Below are 22,100 nucleotides of genomic sequence, written 5' to 3'. Positions count from 1 at the left end.
TTTTTTAACCAGGTGCAGCTTACTGGATACTTTATTCTAGAGCCGTACTGCTGAAATGCAAGAGCGCCTTGCCTCAGTCTCCTGCTAGGAGCGCCACATGCCGATCACAGCCGCTCGCGTGCTGTGCTACGCCCCCTTTCAGCTGTGTGGACCACACCTCGTTGCACACTGTTTCGTGTGAAGGCCCGACGGCTGTCATCTTACGTGCTCCGTTATATTCTCTGAATGCTTGTACCGACCCTACTATTTGGCCATCATTTCTGTCGTCTCTCATCTCTCGTAAACCGGCTGGGAACAGTCTCGGTTTATGGGCCGTCCATTTACTGGCTACTGATACTGCTCACTTCAGTTTGATTTTTATTACAGTTATAATTACATCTTCCACTTCACTATTGTCTTGTCCATTTTTATGTCTTCTTGTCTGTCATACACTACTGGCCATTAAAATTGCTACACCACGATGATGACGTGCAGCACACGCGAAATTTAACCTATAGGAATTCGATGATGTGATATGCAAATGATTAGCTTTTCTGAGCATTCACACAAGGTTGACGCCGGTGGCGACACCTACGACGTAATGACATGAGGAAAGTTTCCAATCGATTTCTCATACACAAACAGCAGTTGACCGGCGTTGCCTGGTAAAACGTTGCTGTGATGCCTCGTGTAAGGAGGAGAAATGCGCACCATCACGTTTCCGACTTTGATAAAGGTCGGATTGTAGCCTATCGCGATAGCGGTTTAGCGTATCGCGACATTGCTGCCCGCGTTCGTCGAGATTCAATGACTGTTAGCAGAATATGGAATCGGTGGGTTCAGGAGGGTAATACGGAGCGCCGTGCTGGATCCCAACAGCCTCGTATCACCAGCAGTCGAGATGGCAGGCATCTTATCCGCGTGGCTGTAACGGATCGTGTAGCCACGTCTCGATCCCTGAGTCAACAGATGAGGACGTCTGAAAGATAAAAACCATCTGCACGAACAGTTCGACTACGTTTGCAGGAACATGGACTATGAGCTCGGAGACCATGGTTACAGTTACCCTCGACGCTGCATCACAGACAGGAGCGCCTGCGATGGTGTACTCAACGACGAACCTGGGTGCATGAATGGCAAAACGTCATTTTTTTCGGATGAATCCAGGTTCTGTTTACAGCATCATGATGCTCGCATCCGTGGTTGGCGACATCGTGGTGAACATACTTTGGAAGCGTGTATTCGTCATCGCCATACTGGCGTATCACCCCGGCGTGATGGTATGGGGTGCCATTGGTTACACGTCTCGGTCACCTCTTGTTCGCATTGACGGCACTTTGAACAGTGGACGTCACATTTCAGATGTGTTACGACCCGTGGCTCTACCCTTCTTTCGATCCCTGCGAAGCCCTACATTTCAGCAGGATAACGCACGGCCGCATGTTGTAGGTCCTGTACGGGACTTTCTGGATACAGAACATGTTCGATTGCTGGCCAGTACATTCTCCAGATCTCTCACCAAGTGAAAACGTCTGGTCAATGGTGGGCGAGCAACTGGCTCGTCACAATACGCCACTCACTACGCTTGATGAACTGTGGTATGGTGTTGAAACTGCATGGGCAGCTGGGGCAGATGGGGCAGCTGTACCTGTACACGCCATCCAAGCTCTGTTAGACTCAATGCTTAGGCGTATCAAGGCCGTTATTACGGCCAGACGTGGTAGTTCTGGGTACTGATTTCTCGGGATCTATGCACGGAAATTGCGTGAAAATGTAATCACATGTCAGTTCTATTATAATATTTGTCCAATGAATATCCGTTTCTCATCTGCATTTATCCTTGGTGTAGCAATTTTAATGGCCAGTGGTGTAGTATTTCCCAGTATGTCTCTCTCGGTTGATCACTGAGTAAACCATGGTGTTTGAATGGATTTCGGATGTGATGTCCACCTCTCTGACATTCGCAGTAGTGGAGCACACACTGACTGTAAGCTTTCCTTATCAGTTACACCGAAAGTACAGTTACAGAAAACACAGGTAGCGTTCCAAAAGCAACCAACACCATTCTCACACTTTTTCCCCAGTTAGTCCAGTCATTGTCTTCAACTGTTCCGAATATAAAAATTCCTATAATTCTTCTATAAATCCGCTATTACTTTGAACTATTTTCTTTTCGATGCGTTTTGATTTTGCCTTCCTCCAATCTTGTTTCCAATTTATTTACGCTAGAGGTAAACAGTAAAATATTTTCCGCAAAATATATGTTTCATTAACTCGACGTTCCTTCTTAGTTCTCCCAGTTTCTTGTCCTGAAACCTATGGTTGGCCGGAATACTTAAGATGATGCGAAGTACCTCTGCCTCAGACGAAATGCGGTTATGAATTTTCTACTATTCGGCTGCAGATCAGTAACGTATGTGTAGTTGTTGTGGTCCTGAGTCCGAAGACAGGCTTGATGCAGCTCCTCATTTCCGTCTCTAAGCTGGTAGTAGGCTGTGTTCCAAAAATGAACAGAATGGAGAAAGAAGTGGTGACACTTTCTGCAGGACCTGACCATCAGTTTGCAGGACAATGCTCAAGCACGTACAGTACAAGCTGTTACTGATTTGTTTGACTGATGGGGCTGCTAAGTGCTAAGTAGGTGGTATCACGTACTGGACTCCCCTGACTTAAGCCCTCATAAGTTCAACTCCATTTCTAAACTGAAGGAAACACTTCATGGCCTTCGCTTCAGAACTGCTACAAATTCGTCGGGCAATAGACTGCGCCGTTCGAACTGTCAACACAACTGGCACTGCTAAGAGTATCCTACGACTTTCACGTCGCTGGAAGCGGGTTATACACAGTGCTGGTGACTACCTTGAAGTCAGTAAAACTTTGAAACACGTATCTATTTTGTACGAGCTGTAAATAAATAGTTGCCACTATTCAAGTACCAACCCTCGCATTATGCATCTCAGGAGGCGCAATGTTGGAAACGTAACGAATTATTTAATGAAGATACGTGAACAGAAGACAATCAAAGAAAACAATATATCAATTTGGTTTCACTGCTCAAAATGTGTGGTCTCTAAAACATTTCAAAACAGTGATGGACACACAACGGAACTTTGATATGACTATTTGCTGTACAGGTTCTTTACCATTGTTTGTGCTGCACTATCTACGTTGCAAATCCAGAAACGAATACCGTCCGCCATCAAAGTCTGCCATGGCCTCAGAAAACATCTGCAATCTAAGTTGCTGCTCTTTATTGTAAAATACTTGCCTACCGCATGTAGATACACATTGTAAGGAAATTCGATACCTCCTACATTGTTTTGTAGAGGAAAATTGTTCTGTGCTCCATATTTTTATCTTTTATTTAGCAGGAAGATGTCCTACAAGAATCAGGAGGAAAGGCGAGGCTACAGTTAACACCATTGTTACAGTACAATTGATGGTACATTTTATTGGTTTCAAATTCGATACGACCATAAAATACTCCTGTTTTGGCACACATTCTCATCAGGGGAAAGAAAATAGGATATAGAAACACATACGACTTAGAAATTCAAGGAGTTGCTTTCAAGCTCAAACGAATGATAGATAATGTGACAAATAACTTATTAGGACTGACAGAGGATTGAACCCGGCATCTTTGGGTATGTACGGTAGTATTTCGCTTATGCAATTACCTACCAAGCCACAAAGAGACACGGTTTAAGATTCACTTATTGTTGCTCTCTGCTTGTAACATTACATGTAGTAGCTAATACAGACCTTGCTGTTCACCTTAGAACTGTAGATTTGCTTTTTATTTAATTTAAATAATAATATACAAGATACAAAGATAGTTGCCTAAACCCCACCATGAACGATGGATCTTGCCGTTGGTGGGGAGGCTTGCGTGTCTCAGCGATACAGATGGCTGTACCGTAGGTGCAACCACAACGGAGAGGCCAGACAGACGTGTGGTTCTCAATTTCTTGCCTGTCCTACCTCCCCTGCGTACGCTACCGTTGCCCGACCGCCTATGGAACGTCTCTTTTCCAGTTATCCCAGGGCGACGAGACCCTTTGGGATTCCAGCCAAGCATTTGCTAGAGTCCCTTGGTGTGGAGCGTGTGGCACTCCAACTCCAGGGTTTTACCCGCCTGCCTCCCTGGTCGCTCCAGAGGCCCAGCGTCATTTTAGACTTTTCAGAGTACCGGAGGAGCTGCACTCCTGTGTTTGTTTTTATCTCCTTATTTAACGATATTTTAAACCAGCATCCCGACCATGTACCAGTATTTAAGGATGGCTCTAAACAGGGTTAGTTGTGCTGTTGTTTTCCCTGATCGAGTCGTCAAGTTACGGCTTCCTGCGGCGTTTACCATCTTTGATGCCGAATTGTTTGCGATCTTGCGGGCATTGCAGCAGATGAGATGTGTTCCCATTCTTAAGTTTCTCATCTGTTCTGACTCCTTGAGTGCCCTTCAGACCATGCAACACTTGTACCCAGTGGATACGGTCGTCCAGAACATCCATGACGCCCTACTCAACCTGCAACGGCAGGGGAAGGAGGTTTCTTTCTGCTGGGTACCGGGGAACGTGGGTATTAGGGGAAACGAACTGGCGGATGTGGCTGCCAAAGATGCATGTTCCCTCTCTCACGTTGTTGAATGTGCCGTCCCCCTCCATGCTGTTACCTCCTTTTGCGTTTTCGTGTTTTGCGTCAGTGGGAAGAGGAGTGGCTGGCAGTCGGTGAAAGTAAGCTGCGTCTGGTCAAGGCCACCACGCGGCCATGGCGTACGTCCTACCAGTCATGCAGGCGGGATGAGGTTCTGCTCACTCGCCTCCGCATCGGGCACAGTCCCTTAACGCATGGTTTTTTACTCCGGCAAGAGGACCTCCCCAACCTGCAATGCTTGTGGCGTCCAGATTACTGTCCGCCACATTTTACTTGACTGTCTTTTATTCTCTGAACAGAGGGCGGTGGTTTCCTTGCCACCGTATTTGCCCTCTATTTTTCAAGACGACGCAACGACTGTGGTTAAGGTGTTACGGTTTTGTGTCCTGTAGAATTTGTTGCCTCAGATTTTAGGGAGAGAATTTTAAAGTGCTGCTGGGTGACTGGCTCACCCAGGTTTTAGGTAAGAGGTCCGCCAGTCACGATTACCTACTTGTTTCACTTCGATTTCTGTTCTCTTTTCCTTGTGTTTCTTTTCCTTTTTAGTGCGTTTCTTCTCCTCTTGTTTTGCCTCTGTATGTGAGGACTTGGAACTGCGTCACGTCTGTGTCTTTTAGCCGCTCTCCTTGTTCACTGTCCGTCTTCGTCCCTTCACCCAATGTGTTCCTGTTTCTATGCGTTTGGGCGCTGATGACCATGCTTTTAGCGCCCGAAAGCCTCAAACCACACACACAAACTGAAGAGGGGCAGTAGCCTTCTCAGTAGTTGCGGGGGCAACAGTCTGGATGATTGACTGATCTGGCCTTGTAACACTAACCAAAAAGGCCTTGCTGTGCTGGTACTGTGAACGGCTGAAAGCAAGGGGAAACTACAGCCATAATTTTTCCCGAGGGCATGCAGCTTTACAGTATGGTTAAATGATGATGACGTCCTCTTGGGCAAAATATTCCGGAGGTAAAAGTCCCCCATTCGGATCTCCTGGCGGGGACTACTCAAGAGGACGTCGTTATCAGGAGAAAGAAAACTGGCTTTCTACGGATCGGAGCGAGGAATGTCAGATCCCTTAATCGGGCAGGTAGGTTAGGAAATTTAAATAGGTAAATGGATAGGTTAAGTTAGATATAGTGGGAATTAGTGAAGTTCGGTGGCAGGAGGAACAATACCTCTGGTCAGGTGAATACAGGATTATAAATACAAAATCAAATAGGGATAATGCAGTAGTAGGTTTAATAACGAATAAAAAATATGAATGCGGGTAAGCTAGTACACAGCATAGTGAACGCATTATTGCGACCGAGCAAGGTGGCGCAGTGGTTAGCACACTGGACTCGCATTCGGGAGGACGACGGTTCAATCCCGTCTCCGGCCATCCTGATTTAGGTTTTCCGTGATTTCCCTAAATCGTTTCAGGCAAATGCCGGGATGGTTCCTTTGAAAAGGGCACGGCCGATTTCCTTCACAATCCTTCCCTAACCCGAGCTTGCGCTCCGTCTCTAATGACCTCGTTGTCGACGGGACGTTAAACACTAACCACCACCACCACCACCATTATTGGTGCCACGATAGACACGAAGCCCATGCCTACTACAGTAGTACAAGCTTATATGCCAACTAGCTCTGCAGATGATGCAGAAATTGATGAAATGTATGATGATATAAAAGAATTTATTCCGGCAGTGAAGGGAGACTAAAATTGAATAGTCATGGGTGATTGGAATGCGAGAGTAGGGAAGGAGGGAGAAGGAAACATAGCAGGTGAATATGGATTGAGGGTAAGAAATGAAATACGAAGCCGTCCGGTAGAATTTTGCACAGAGCATAACTCAATCATAGTTAACACTTGGTTCAAGAATCATAAAAGAGGGTTGTATACTTGGAAGAATCCTGGAGATACTAGAACGTATCAGATAGATTATATAATGGTAAGACAGAGATTTAGGAACCAGGTTTTAAATTTTAAGACGCTTTCCAGGGGCAGATGTTGACTCTGACCACAATCTATTGCTTATGAACTGTAGATTAAAACTGAAGGAACTGCAAAAAAGTGGGAATTTAAGGAGATGGGACCTGGATAAACTTACTAAACCAGAGGTTGTACAGAGTTTCAGGGAGAGCATAAGGGAACAATTGACAGGAATGGGGGAAAGAAATACAGTAGAAGCTGAATAGGTAGCTTTGAGAGATGAAGTAGTGAAGACAGCAGAGGATCAAGTAGGTAAAAAGACGAGGGCTAATAGAAATTCTTGGGTAACAGAAGAAATATTGAATTTAATTGATGAAAGGAGAAAATATAAAAATGCAGTAAATGAAGCAGGCAAAAAGGAATACAAACGTGTCAAAAATGAGATCGACAGGAAGTGAAATATGGCTAAGCAGGCATGGCTAGAGGACAAATGTAAGGATGTAGAGGCTTATCTCACTAGGGGTAAGATAGATACTGCCTACAGGAAAATTAAAGAGACCTTTGGAGAAAAGAGAGCCACTTGTACGTATATAAAGAGCTCAGATGGAAACCCAGTTCTAAGCAAATAAGGGAAAGCAGAAATGTGGAAGGAGTATATAGAGGGTCTATGCAAGGCCGATGTACTTGAGAACAATATTATGGAAATGGAAGAGGATGTAGAAGAAGTTGAAATGGGAGATACGATACTGCGTGAAGAGTTTGACAGAGTACTGAAAGACCTGAGTCGAAACAAGGCCCAGGGAGTAGACAATATTCCATTAGAAGTACTGACAGCCTTGGGATAGCCAGTCCTGACAAAACCCTACCTTCTGGTGAGCAAAATGTATGAGACAGGCGCAATACCCGTAGACTTCAAGAAGAATATAATAATTCCAATCCCAAAGAAAGCAGGTGCTGACTGGTGTGAAAATGACCGAACTATCAATTTAATAAGTCACAGCTGCAAATAATAACGCGAATTCTTTACAGACGAATGGAAAAACTGGTAGAAGCTGACCTCGGTGAAGATCAGTTTGGATTCCGTAGAAATTTTGGAACACGTGAGGCAATACTGACCTTACGACTTATCTTAGAAGAAAGATTAAGGAAAGGCAAACCCTCGTTTCTAGCATTTGTAGACTTAGAGAAAGTTTTTGACAATGTTGACTGGAATACTCTCTTTCAAATTCTAAAGGTGGTAAAGGGGTAAAATACAGGGAGCGAAAGACTATTTACAATTTGTACAGAAACCAGATGGCAGTTATAAGAGTCGAGGGGCATGAAAGGGAAGCAGTGGTTGGGAAGGGAGTGAGACAGGATTGTAGCCTCTTCCTGATGTTATTCAATCTGTATATTGAGCAAGCAGTAAAGGAAATAAAAGAAAAATTCGGAGTAGGAATTAAAATCCTTGGAGAAGAAATAAAAACTTTGAGGTTCGCCGATGACATTGTAATTCTGTCACAGACAGCAAAGGACTTGGAAGAGCAGTTGAATGGAATGGACAGTGTCCTGAAAGGAGGATATAAGATGAACATCAACAAAAGCAAAACGAGGACAATGGAATGTAGTCTAATTAAATCGGGTGATGCTGAGGGAATTAGATTAGGAAATGAGACGCTTAAAGTAGTTAATGAGTTTTGCTATTTGGAGAGCAAAATAACTGATGATGGTCGAATTAGAGACGATATAAAATGTATACTGCCAATGGAAAGGAAAGCGTTTCTGAAGAAGAGAAATTTGTTAACATCGAGTATAGATGTAAGTGTCAGGAAGTCGTTTCTGAAAGTATTTGCAAGGAGTGTAGCCACGTATGGACGTGAAACGTGGGCGATAAATTGCTTAGACAAGAAGATAATAGAAGCTTTCGCAGTGTGGTGCTAGAGAAGAATGCTGAAGATTAGATGGGTAGATAATATAACTAATGAGGATTTACTGAATGGAATCGGGGAGAAGAGAAATTTGTGGCACAACTTGACTAAAAGATGGGATCGGTTGGTAGGTCATATTCTGAGTCATCAAGGGATCACCAATTTAGTATTGGAGGGCAGCGTGGAGGGTATAAATCATAGAGGGAGACCAAGAGATGAATACACTAAACAGATTCAGAAGGATGTAGGTTGCAGTAGGTACTGGGAGATGAAGAAGCTTGCACAGGATAGAGTAGCATGAAGAGCTGCAATAAACCAGTCTCAGGACTGAAGACCACAACAACAAAAACAGTTACTAAATTGCTAATGTAAATTATCTGCTTAAAGGGAACCACAGGTCAGAAATACACCGTTTAACATACCTTTCCCCAGCTAAAACCCGTTGTGCGAGCGCCGTTACTGATTAAATTACTGTAAGTAATTGTTCACGCTGCGCAATTAGAAGCCAGGAAAACTTTTCAGTTTCTAGCCACAGATGATATTGTTGAATGCGATTTTTCTCTGATGCTTATGATTTCTCAAACAGCTTTAAAAAAAATGTCCTCAATTTCTGCTTCCAACGCCTCTAGAAGTTGGCATCAAAGAAGAAATGCCGGCGGTCTCGCGGTTCTAGGCGCTCAGTCCGGATCCGCGCGACTGCTACTGTCGCAGGTTCGAATCCTGCCTCGGGCATGGATGTTTGTGATGTCCTTAGGTTAGTTAGGTTTAAGTAGTTCTAAGTTCTAGGGGACTGATGACCTCAGATGTTAAGTCCCATAGTGCTCAGAGCTATTTGAACCATTTGAACCAAAGAAGAAATGTTTTGTTCTCCCTCGCGAAAATTCCTGGCAAGCTGCGAATGATTACTGCGGCCTCTTAACCTTCTTTACTCTTCGAAGGTGTAGACTTCCGTGCTTTCGTCGCTTATTTTGGCTTTCGTTTTGTGGCCACAGCTACACAGCGGTGCCTTCTCGTCCAATGGTTATCTGAAACGTCTGCTGTATTCGGCATCACCTGTCCTATCAAGACGTTATTTTCAGGACGCGGCCTGTAAAGCCAGCTGCATTAGCCGTAGGTATGCAACGAGGTGTGTCATTTGGACTAACAAGCGCTTACATGCCGGGGTAATGCATCGTTAATAATACTGCAAATAAGCCCATTCTACGTGGAAACAGCATGTATTGTTAAAGGAAAGACAGTCGAAGTAGGAGGGATGCTTGGGACTGAGCCCATTGCTATGAAGAACGACAATAACAGTCAGAATGTCAGAATTTGATTATATCTAAATCACCTGTACACACATGCTGTATGGATATTACGAAGAGATAAACAAAAGCTCCTGAAGTTTGACTTTTGTTAACAAATGATTGCAAGTACACTGAAATTCCGCTAGGTGTCTCTCGATACAACACTCTTGAATCACTGTGAAAAGCTGCTGCGAGCTGACTGCTTTGAATAGTTGTCAGTGAGCATATTTCCACTGTCATGTACCCGTGAATTAGCAGTTTTACGATGTCTTATGGAAAGGATGGAAGTACATGAACAATTTTTTGCTTTAAACCAGTAAGAATCACTGTACGATTGCACCAAATGTTGAATGAAGAATTTAGAGTGAATGCTTTAACGTCAGATACACGTTTAAATTACGACTGTGAAAGTATTCTGTTTGAAGAATTGAACATGGGAAGGACTGTGATAAAGTTTGTGCCACAAATACCTCAAGACACGCAGAGGCAGCATTGCGTGCCTGCAGGGAACTTAACATCGTCTTCGAGACGATCCGGTCTTTCTTTCAACGAACTACCTCTGCAAGTCAGCTTCCAAGATGCATTTCAAAAGTGGCAGGAACACTGAGGTCACTGTATTTGCTACCAAGAGGACTACTTGAAGATGATGATGCAGAATGAAATACAAATAATAATTTTAATTAATACACACAAACTGACAAAAAAAATGGAACGCTCCGAACGGGAGGATTAAATGAAATGAAATTTCATGGATTGAGAAGGAATGTGATGTTATTTCATTAATCATAAAGTTGTATAATATTTGCAAAGAACTTGGCAGTATGAGCCCACAAATAAATATGATCTTGGACTTCCTCTGGCAAATGCTTACGACCCCCTTATTCCGGTGTAATATCATCTCGTGATGCAAGTTAGCCCACAGTAGTAAGTAGATACTGATGCTAGGGCCAAACTGATGCCGGAGCTGGTCCCACACGTGTTCTGTCGGGGAAACATCACGCACTATTCACAGAGACAGGTGCTATCTAGCGATGAGCATTGTCCTGTTGAAAAATGATACCACAGTACTGTCGCATGACAGGTAGCAGGTGATGACGCAGGCCGCCCGCGTTGTGCCTTTACAGTTACTGTTGTCATCTGTCTTACAGCAGCACCGTGGTTCACCACTGAACACACTGCGATGCCATTCGTCAGCAGAACACGCTAACCGGCCACACCGGCACTCCAAACCCGGGCGATTGTACTGTGGTGTTAACGGTAGCCTACGCATTGTCTGGATGCTGCTGGTCTGCGACCAATGATGCGGGATGGCACAGAATTGCTTGTTCTCGGATAGCGGTCGCAGATGAATTTGGTGGAGACTACGGCGATCTTCCGTTGTCGTTGTCAGGCGTGGAATACCCGGCAGATTTTGCATGATTCGTCCAGCGGGCCAAATTAAAGCAAAAAATGATGCCACTTTCGCACTCTGTTAGCTGTTTATAACGCTGTCTCACACGAGAACGCGGTTTCTCCGTGTCCTTCACAGTGATCACTCAATATCTGAACGCTGTTCGCACCTCTTATACAGTCTAACAGGCCTAATAACAACACTAAACGCGAAACACACTAATACAGGCTGGTGGAAATGGAGGAAACTCACGGAGTTACAAAATGTTCAAATGTGTGTGAATTTCTAAGGGACCAAACTGTTAAGGTCATCAGTCCCTAGACTTATACACTACTTAAATTCTAAGAACAACACACACACACCCATGCCCGAGGGAGTACTCGAACCTTTGGCGGGAAGGGCTGTGCAATCCGTGACATGGCGCCTCAAACCTCATGGCCACGTCACATGGCTACGGAGTTACACATGAGGCGATGTAGACTAAAGTGCCACATACATTGGAGAATGTACTTGTTCAACGAAAGAAATTGGTAGTGTTTGAATGTGGAAGTGAAACACAGCTGTTGTCCGTAATTGTGAGTTTAATGGCTGTAAACTATAGTTTCCTCAAAAAATGGAGTAAACATTAAAATATCAGGAAACAGTTACTCGGTAGGTCTAACAGCATAGAGGAAACGAATGTCTCTCAATAATTAAATAGAATTTTTTTTTTGTTGGGCAATAATTATTAGACAAAACTACAATGTCCTCAAAAAATGGAGTAAACATTAAAATATCAGTAAACAGTTGCTCGGCAGGTGTAATAGCATAAAGAAAACGAATGTTCCTCAATAATTAAATAGATTTTTTTATTTTGTTGGGTGATAATTATTAGACAAAACTACAGTTTCCTCAAAAATTGAGTAAACATTAAAATATCAGTAAACAGTTGCTCGTTAGGTGTAATAGCATAAAAAACGAATGTCTCTCAATAATTAAACAGAATTTTTTATTATTTTGTTGGGCCTAAATTGTTAGACAAAACTACACGTACCTCAAAATGGAGTAAGCATTAAGATATCAGTAAACAGTTGTCCGGTAAGTGTAATAGCATAAAGAAAACTAATGTCTCTCAATAATTAAAAACCATTTTTTTTTTATTTTGTTGGTGCATGTTTATTAGACAAAACTCTGTATGTATTACGTAATACACTGATTTGAATGTCTGTGGATGTTTTTAAATGATAATCACTTTCGAGTAAATAAGAAAAGTAAGTCCAGAAACTGATTTAGCAGTAAACAGGGCGGTGTCTTACTAAGTCACTATAGCGTGCAGATGTCGGCAAGGCAGCTAAGGACGTAACGTGCAGGTCATTGTCCTCAGTTACCTGTACGTGCTCATTACTTGAAAAGGGCCACCTACAAACTGGAAAATAAAGGGAAAAAGTGGTAAATTAATAATTTTGTACAGCCTGTAGCACCTCATCCAAATAAATCGTTTAAAGCCTTCTAAGAGCAACCGTTGTTGTAGCTCAGGAAGAATAACGTGAATAACACCGACGATGACAGAAACTTGACAGAAATGTCTGACTGAGAATAGTGCCTCGATACACTGCTGGCGCACACGACTTATCGCTTACGCTGCCGCCCCGAAATGATGTCATCTTCGTTTGCAGGTATCATACGGTTGTGCACCCCGAACGAGGTCAGCTGGAAGGAGTGCAACACCTGTCAGTGTGATCAGTTTGGGTCGTTTCAGTCTTGCACACAGAGGCAGTGCCGGGAGCTCCATCGATTCCGCAGAGGTGAGTATTCTTACATATATTTCCATGGCCTCCGGGTGGCAAGTTATTTAGGTTCTCACAAATTGCATAATTATTTGATATAGTTAGGGTACGTTTGTCATTCTAGTTCCCACCATTCTTAATTACATGTTGTCACTACGAATGACTCAGACATGTTACTGTGATCTTCAGTCCTGAGACTGGCTTGATGCAGCTCTCAATGCTACTCTATCCTGTGCAAGCTTCTTCATCTCCCAGTACTTACAACCTACATCCTTCTGAATCTGCTTAGTGTATTCATCTCTTGGTCTCCCTCTACGATTTTTACCCTCCAAGCTGCCCTCCAACGCTAAATTTGTGATCCCTTGATGCCTCAGAACATGTCCTACCAACCGGTCCCTTCTTCTTGTCAAGTTGTGCCACAAACTCCTTTTCTCCCCAATTCTATTCAATACCTCCTCATTTGTTATGTGATCTACCCATCTAATCTTCAGCATTCTTCTGTAGCTCCACATTTCGAAAACTTCTATTCTGACTCAGACATATAAACCAAATATTCCGTTGACAACTGACCATTACATGTCAGCGATTAACAGCGTATGGCACCCGTTGTGAGCTTTATCGGTTTCAGCATTAGACATAGGCCTGAATAACACAGACTTGGAATTATCGCTGTTGTTGCAAATAACCAATTAACGAGAAATGACTACTGATACCAGGTAATAACCTATGTGCACCTGTACAGAAGTCAGTAAAATAGTACCAGTTCCGTAGGATGGTGTCTTCGCATCTTGGAATATTCAGACACATGTCCATTTCTTGGAAATCTCTTGCTGTGTGAAATTAGAGTTTTGACTGTCAAAGGTTAACGATTACCTTATAAAATTTAGCTAGGATATAGGTGTAGCACCGAAAGACGATAGCCAGAAGATTCAGGCCTGCCAAGTATTATGGGCAATATTCGAAGTGTGGCGACAGTGAAACTCGAATTCCGTGGAGATGTGCAGGGTAAAATCCGTGTCGGGTCCACATTCTTGTTATTGAAACGTATTGTTCCATAAGCAGTAAGGCAACCTAAAGAATGTTGTCCTATAATACAAAAAGGAAATACAGACACCTGGTTCGGTTGAATAAGAAACTGAATAATATTGTATAAGTTAATAAAATACTGACCTATCAAACTGTTCAACATGTGCCATGATGCAAATATGTTTGTACAAAAACGCACGTGTTGTTGATGTTCTTACTATCCAAGTAATTAAAAGTATGTAGTATCGTAGCAGTTGAATAATCTTTGACATGTCAACTATTGTGTGAAGTAATGGTGTTGGTCCTGTTCCTGTGCTACTAGTGGCAGATAAGGATATACCCCCTCAACATGTAAGTCATGATATCGTTGAGACTATCCGAATATGAAATATCTAGAGTGTAGCACACTAAAGTAAATAAATTTATCGGGACTGGGGCATTAACATTCGCAACATAGCCTCACTGGCGCTCTCAGCAGGAACCCTTCTCTTCACGTTACTGAAACTGATGTATAAATAACGGTTAGGCAGATGATGTAGGCAACAGGCAGCCGAAACGCGATGGTTCTGATAAATATCGGATAATGAAAGTGATATTTTATAGAATTCTTGTTATTGATGTTACATGACGTCGAACAAATTTCAACTGTGAATACAGCTTTCCTTTCGGAATAACTCGGTGTACAGTGTCTTCCTCTCATCAGCTTATAATACCCTCTTCCACTGGTGTGTGTATTTCATACTATTGTTAGAAAATGAACTTGATCATACTGTAAGAATTTTCGTGACTGTATCTGTCACGAAAGTGAAAGATGGTTAGGACCATGCGTGTGTTGCCTTGACTTTTATCTAACAAAACTCGGACTTTAGTTATACTGATGATGATGTTTCGACGCCAATGCTAGCACACATTCTCTATACTTGAACAGTTACACCGAAGATGCAAAATCATAAAACTGCAGAAGAATGCAAGTTCTTCACTGAGATATTATTCATGAATAATGCTGTACGCCCTTTGTGGTAGTCTTAGAATAACGCACGCCAGTCTTACTAGGATATTTACTTGCATCTGTCTTTCATTTCTTTAATAGTATCGGATAAGGGCATTAATTCACAGAAATAATAAAATTTCATTTTTAGATTTTCATTCACGCTGTGCAAAGAGAGGCATGTAGTCAGTTCCACAAGGTATCATCACTGAACAATTTAGAAGTGGAATAAAACTTCAGGCTGAAACCTGAATCACCATAGTAGAGTGTACTATTTACTACGCTAATATTTTAGTACTAATAATTTCTCTCACACATCAAATAAGACAAATGAAACATAGCAGTGCTGGTATCGACACCGTTACCAACGCCTTTAGGTACACAGTGTACAGAATAGTCACGAAAAATGTACCAAATATGACACAGTTGCAGATAATGGACGGCTTTAAAAGTTATTTTCAAATACTTTTCGCAGAGTTTTTAAACGGAGTGATTATTTTAAAACTACAAGAAAAAGCAAGTGTCTTACTTTGATATTGCTAAAGCACCATAATTAATCTCCCTCATTGTTCTGTTTTTTTAAATCAAATTCGTTACATTATTCACAAAATATTAACAAGGCACTTTTATCACCATTCGTATTCTATTGTCTTATATGTTTATTGTTTCGATCCTAAAGTTCAGACCTGAGAATGCGGGTTATGAACCTGTCTCACATAAGGTGACGTGTGCTAGTCGATGCTCGAAGAACAACGTGGAATAAAAATCCATACATTGAAAAGAAAAATTCTGACCCTTGCACATACAAGTCCAGTGGTTACTTTGCCTCAAGACAGTTGGACAATAAGTCGAGTACAATGTACGAGGGCATGGAAAAAGTGATGCCTCCGAATTTTTAATGTGAACAATTTAAAGCATTTTAAATAAAATAAATGTTATTAACCTTGGACCTTGCCTTTGGTGGGGAGGCTTGCGTGCCTCAGCGATACAGATAGTCGTACCGTAGGTGCAACCACAACGGAGGGGTATCTGTTGAGAGGCCAGACAAACGTGTGGTTCCTGAAGAGGGGCACCAGCCTTTTCAGTAGTTGCAAGGGCAACAGTCTGGATGACTGACTGATCTCGCCTTGTAACACTAACCAAAACGGACTTGCTGTGCTGGTATTGCTAACGGCTGAAAGCAAGGGAAAACTACAGAAGTATATTTTTCCGAGGGCATGCAGCTTTACTGTGTGGTTAAATGACGGTGTCCTCTTGCGTAAAATATTCCGGAGGTAAAATACTCCACCATTCGGATCTCCAAGTGCGGACTACTCAGGAGAAAGGAAACTGGCGTTCTACGGATCGGAGCGTGGAATGTCAGATCCCTTAATCGGGCACGCAGGTTAGGAAATTTAAAAAGAGAGACAGATATATTAAAATTAGATGTAGCGGGAATTAGTGAAGTTCGGTGGCAGGAGGAACAAGACTTTTGGTCAGGTGAATACAGGTTTATAAATACAAAATCAAATAGGGGTAATGCAGGAGTAGGTTTAATAACGAATAAAAAATAGGGATGCGGGTAAGCTACTACAAACAGCAAAGTGAACACATTATTGTGGCCAAGATAGACACGAAGCCCACGCCTACTACAGTAGTACAAGTATATGCCAACTAGTTCTGCAGATGATGAAGAAATTGATGAAATGTATGATGGGATAAAAGAAATTATTCAGGTAGTGAAGGGAGACGAAAATGTAATAGTCATGGGTGACTCTAATTCGATAGTAGGAAAAGGGAGAGAAGAAAACATACGTGAATATGGATAGGAGGTAAGAAATGAAAGAGGAAGCCACCTGGTAGAATTTTGCACAGAGCATAATTTAATCACAGCTAACACTTGGTTCAAGAATCATAAAAGAAGGATGTGTACATGAAGGAGCCTGGAGAGACTGGAAGGTTCCATATAAATTATATAATGGTAAGACAGAGATTTAGGTACCAGTTTTTAAATTGTGAGACATTTTCTGGCCCAGATGTTGACTCTGACCACAATCTATTGGTTATGACCTGTAGATTAAAACTGAAGAACATGGAAAAAGGTGGAAATTTAAAGAGATGGGACCTGGATAAACTAACAGAACCAGAGGTTGTAGAGAGTTTCAGGGAGAGCATTAGGGAATGATTGACAAGACTGTGGGGAAGAAATACAGTAGAAGCAGAATGTGCAGCTTTGAGAGATGAAATAGTGAAGCAGCAGAGGACCAAGTGGGTAAAAAGACGAGGGCTAATAGAAATCCTTGGGTAACAGAAGAGGTATTGAATTTAATTGATGAAAGGAGAAAATACAAACATGCATTAAATGAAGCAGCCAAAAAGGAATACCTACGTCTCAAAAATGAGTTCGACACGAAATGCAAAATAGCTAAGCAGGGGTGGCTAGCGGACAAATGTAAGGATGTAGAGGCGTATATCACAAGGGGTAAAATAGATACTGCCTACAAGAAAATTAAAGAGACTTTTGGGGAAAGGAGAACCATTTACATGAATATCAAGAGCTCAGATGAAAAACCAGTTATATGCAAAGAAGGGAAAGCAGAAAGGTGGAAGGAGTATATAGAGGATCTATACAAGGGCGATGTTCTTGAGGACAACATTGTGGAAATGGAAGAGGATTTAGATGAAGATGAAATGGGAGATATGATACTGCGTGAAGAGTTTTATACAGCACTGAAAGGCCTAAGTCGAAACAAGGCCCCAGGAGTAACAACATTCCATTAGAACTACTGAAAGCCTTGAAAGAGCCAAACCTGATATATTTTACCACATGGTCAGCAAGACATATGAGACAGGCGAAATACCCTCAGACTTCAAGAAGGATATAATAATTCCATTCTAAAAGAAAGCAGGTGTTGACAGATGTGAAAATTACAGAACTGTCAGTTTAATAAGCCACAGCCGCAAAATACTAACACGAATTCTTTACAGACGAATAGAAAAACTGGTAGAAGCCAACCTCGTGGAAGATCAGTTTGGATTCCGTAGAAATGATGCAACACGGGAGGCAATATTGGCTCTACGACTTACCTTAGAAAATAGATTAAGGAAAGGCAAAACTACGTTTCTAGCATTTGTGGACTTAGAGAAAGCTTTTGACAATGTTGACTGGAATACTCTCTTTCAAATACTGCAGGTGTCAGGGGTAAAATACAGGGAGCGAAAGGCTATTTACAATTTGTACAGAAACCCGATGGCAGTTATAAGAGTCGAGGGACATGAAAAGGAAACAGTGGTTGGGAAGGGAGTGAGACAGGGTTGTAGCCTCTCCCCGATGTTATTCAATCTAAATATTGAGCAAGCAGTAAAGGAAACAAAAGAATATGTCGGAGTAGATATTAAAATCCATGGAGAAGAAATGAAAACTTTGAGGTTCGCCGATGACATTGTAATTCTGTCAGAGACAGCAAAGGACCGGGAAGAGCAGCTGAACGGAATGGACAGTGTCCTGAAAGGAGGATATAAGATGAACACCAACAAAAGCAAAACGAGGACAATGGAATGTAGTCGAATTAAGACAGGCAATGCTGAGGGAAATGGAATAGGAAATGAGACACTTAAACTAGTAAAGGAGGTTTGCTATTTGGGGGCCAAAATAACTGATGATGGTCGAAGTAGAAAATATGTAAAATGTAGACTGGCAATGCCAAGGAAAGCATTTCTGAAGAAGAGAAATTTGTTAATCCGAGTATAGATGTAAGTGGCAGGAAGCCGTTTCTATAAGTATTTGCATGGAGTGTAGCCATTTATGTAAGTGAAACGTGGACGATAAATAGTTTACACAAGAAGAGAATAGAAGCTTTCGAAGTGTGGTACTACAGAATAGTGCTGAAGATTAGATGGGTAGATCACATAACTAATGAGTAGGTACTGAATAGAATTGTGGAGTAGAGAAATTTGTGGCATAACTTGACTAGAAGATGGGATCTGTTGGTAGGACGTGTTCTGACGCATCAAGGGATCACAATTTAGTGTTGGAGTGCAGCGTGGAGGGTAAAACTCGTAGAGGGAGACCAAGAGATGAATACACTAAACAGATTTAGAAGGATGTAGATCGCAGTAGGTAATGGGAGATGAAGAAGCTTGCACAGGATAGAGTAGCATGGAGAGCAGCATCGAACCTGCAAGCACCCTGGCAACCAACACATTTCTCCCAACGAGAGCACAGTTGCATGACACCGTCACCGAAGGATGTTTTGCTTTGTTGACGGAGCCACAACCTCATCACTCCTTGCGCCTCTTCATCCTTATCAGAGTGATATCCTCGAAGGTGTTGTTCAAGTTTTAGAAATTTTAACCGAATGATCCTTTCGTACTAGTATGGGTAAATAATATTAGGATAGAATTCTATCCACCACACATGGATCACCGTCTCCTTCAGCACTGCAAAGCCAGGCCATTCACGAGGACTGCGACGTCTGCAACAATCCGACGCCTTGGGGTTAGTGTCGCCGACCGTCCTTCATGCTATTTTCGTGTCCCAAGTAAGAAACTGACGACACTTGTGGGAAATACGTTAACCAACCACTACTTCAAGGTTAGCGTTGGACATAAACAGAGCAAGTCACTTACCTTGAAGAATGGGTTCCCCCCAAGGTTCCGCCCAAGAATTCCTACTTTTCAATTTGTACAACTGTAACATGCCAAAAACTGCTAGTGAAACATTTTGCTATGCCGACGACCTTGCCATAGCCGTACAAACCAGCACACGTGAGTAAGGAGAAGCTACGTTATCTAGAGACTTAGAAACTCTCAATACATACTACGAAGCATGGAGACTCCAGCCAAATGCAGTAAAGACAGAAGTCTGCGCATCCCATCTGAACAACAGAATTACAAACCGGCAGTTGAATGAGAGCTTCTGTCAACAAAAGGGTAGACATAATTTCCAGCCTAAATACCTCGGTGTCACATTAGATCAGTCTCAGACGTATAAAAAAACCCTAGGAAAAAAACAAACCAAAAACTAAAGACGCGAAAAAAACGCGAAAGAAACTAACTGGTACAACGTGGAGTGCCGACGTATCGACTCTACGTACTACCGCACTTAACGCTCGTGTACCCAGTTGCCGAATACTGTGCTCCAGTGTGGCAACATAGTGGCCACACGAGGAAGCTGGATGTACACCTGAACGAGTCAATGAGAATTATCATGTGCACATTAAAATCCACCCCCTGGCTGTACACCATCAGCAACATCCCACCACCTGGAATACGACGCCAAGAAGCAATCAATCGAGAATGAAGGAAACTATACCACCCCGACTACCCCAAAAACCTCCCAGTTCATACAGTCTTACACAACCCTCCCCCAGACCGCTTCTCACAATCCACTGTGGCATAATGGAAGGAACGATAAGAAGTTCGACATTAAAGAACAATACGCAAGAGGTGGAATGCTACAACAATAGCACATCAAAGTATCCAAGACGTAACTGCTAGCCTATCAGGATTTCACCTGCAGAGTAGTGAGTGGGCGAGGCTGAACAGAATAAGAACTGGCCACGCCAGGTGCAACACTATCACTATGATGAACAAGTGGGAACTCCGAGATACTCCAACCTGTGATTGTGGGGCCCAGCAACAAACTGTTCAACATATTGTTAGAGACTGTCCTCAGGGGAAGTAAACTGGACCATATAGTGACTTTACTAATTCTACTCCCTCTGCTGTTAGTTGGCGTCAATCATTAGAAACTGAACTATGATTAAATGTATCTGTCTTTTTTTCTTTTAACTTGCAATTATATCTGTTAAAGTAGTCAGTAATATTCATCTACATGACTACTACATCTACATCTACATGACTACTCTGCAATTCACATTTAAGTGCTTGGCAGAGGGTTCATCGAACCACAATCATACTATCTCTCTACTATTCCACTCCCGAACAGCGAGCGGGAAAAACGAACACCTAAACCTTTCTGTTCGAGCTCAGATTTCTCTTATTTTATTTTGATGATCATTCCTACCTATGTAGGTTGGGCTCAACAAAATATTTTCGCATTCGGAAGAGAAAGTTGGTAACTGAAATTTCGTAAAAAGGTCTCGCCGCGACGAAAAACGTCTATGCTGTAATGACTTCCATCCCAACTCGTGTATCATATCTGCCACACTCTCTCCCTTATAACGCGATAATACAAAACGAGCTGCCCTTTTTTGCACCTTTTCGATATCCTCCGTCAATCCCACCTGGTAAGGATCCCACATCGCGCAGCAATATTCTAACAGAGGACGAACGAGTGTAGTGTAAGCTGTCTCTTTAGTGGACTTGTTGCATCTTCTAAGTGTCCTGCCAATGAAACGCAACCTTTGGCTCGCCTTCCCGACAATATTATCTATGTGGTCCTTCCAACTGAAGTTGTTCGTAATTTTAACACCCAGGTACTTAGTTGAATTGACAGCCTTGAGAATTGTACTACTTATCGAGTAATCGAATTACAACGGATTTCTTTTGGAACTCATGCGGATCATTTCACACTTTTCGTTATTTAGCGTCAACTGCCACCTGACACACCATACAGCAATCTTTTCTAAATCGCTTTGCAGCTGATACTGGTCTTCGGATGACCTTACTAGACGGTAAATTACAGCATCATCTGCGAACAATCTAAGAGAACTGCTCAGATTGTCACCCAGGTCATTTATATAGATCAGGAACAGTAGAGGTCCCAGGACGCTTCCCTGGGGAACACCTGATATCACTTCAGTTTTACTCGATGATTTGCCGTCTATTACTACGAACTGCGACCTTCCTGACAGGAAATCACGAATCCAGTCGCAAGTAGTAGTTTTCATAATTTAGAAATGTATGATAAAATTTGTGCCAAAATTAGAACTAAACTACATGTAAATATCTAACTACATATACACATAAAATTAAACTTTATGTACCTGTTAATGTTTGCTGTTGTTGCCATAAAATAAATAAATAAATAAAATTGCAATTAACACACACAGCATATAATTCGAAACTCGATGGCAGTACGCTGTTTCTCACACAATGGCACAGTTGTGTCGCACACCACTATATTACGCCCTAAAACTTGGGGCCCTCTGGTGGCAGAGGGCTGCAAATACATTGAAAGGAAGAATAAGGGCGCAGAATCTTAACAGCTTTCGTTTTACTTAAAAATCTTCAAGAGTTTTCACATAAAACTTCAATGCTTA

At 42.3% G+C, this 22,100-nt stretch overlaps 1 protein-coding gene across 1 annotated transcript in view; it reads left to right on the top strand.

The window, feature by feature from the left end:
• The window catches only part of LOC126284165 (dentin sialophosphoprotein-like), a 90,518-nt gene that overhangs the window by 25,263 nt on the left and 43,155 nt on the right, over positions 1-22,100 (top strand). Inside the window, exon 2 of the mRNA XM_049982892.1 lies at positions 12,771-12,899. Coding sequence (XP_049838849.1) covers positions 12,771-12,899 — 129 coding nt within the window. The remainder of the gene's footprint in view (positions 1-12,770; positions 12,900-22,100) is intronic.

The sequence above is a fragment of the Schistocerca gregaria genome, chromosome 8 (assembly GCF_023897955.1).
Source record: "Schistocerca gregaria isolate iqSchGreg1 chromosome 8, iqSchGreg1.2, whole genome shotgun sequence".
Lineage (NCBI taxonomy): Eukaryota > Metazoa > Arthropoda > Insecta > Orthoptera > Acrididae > Schistocerca > Schistocerca gregaria.
The sequence above is the reverse complement of the archived record's forward strand: the minus strand, read 5'-3'. Positions and strand labels throughout refer to the sequence as shown.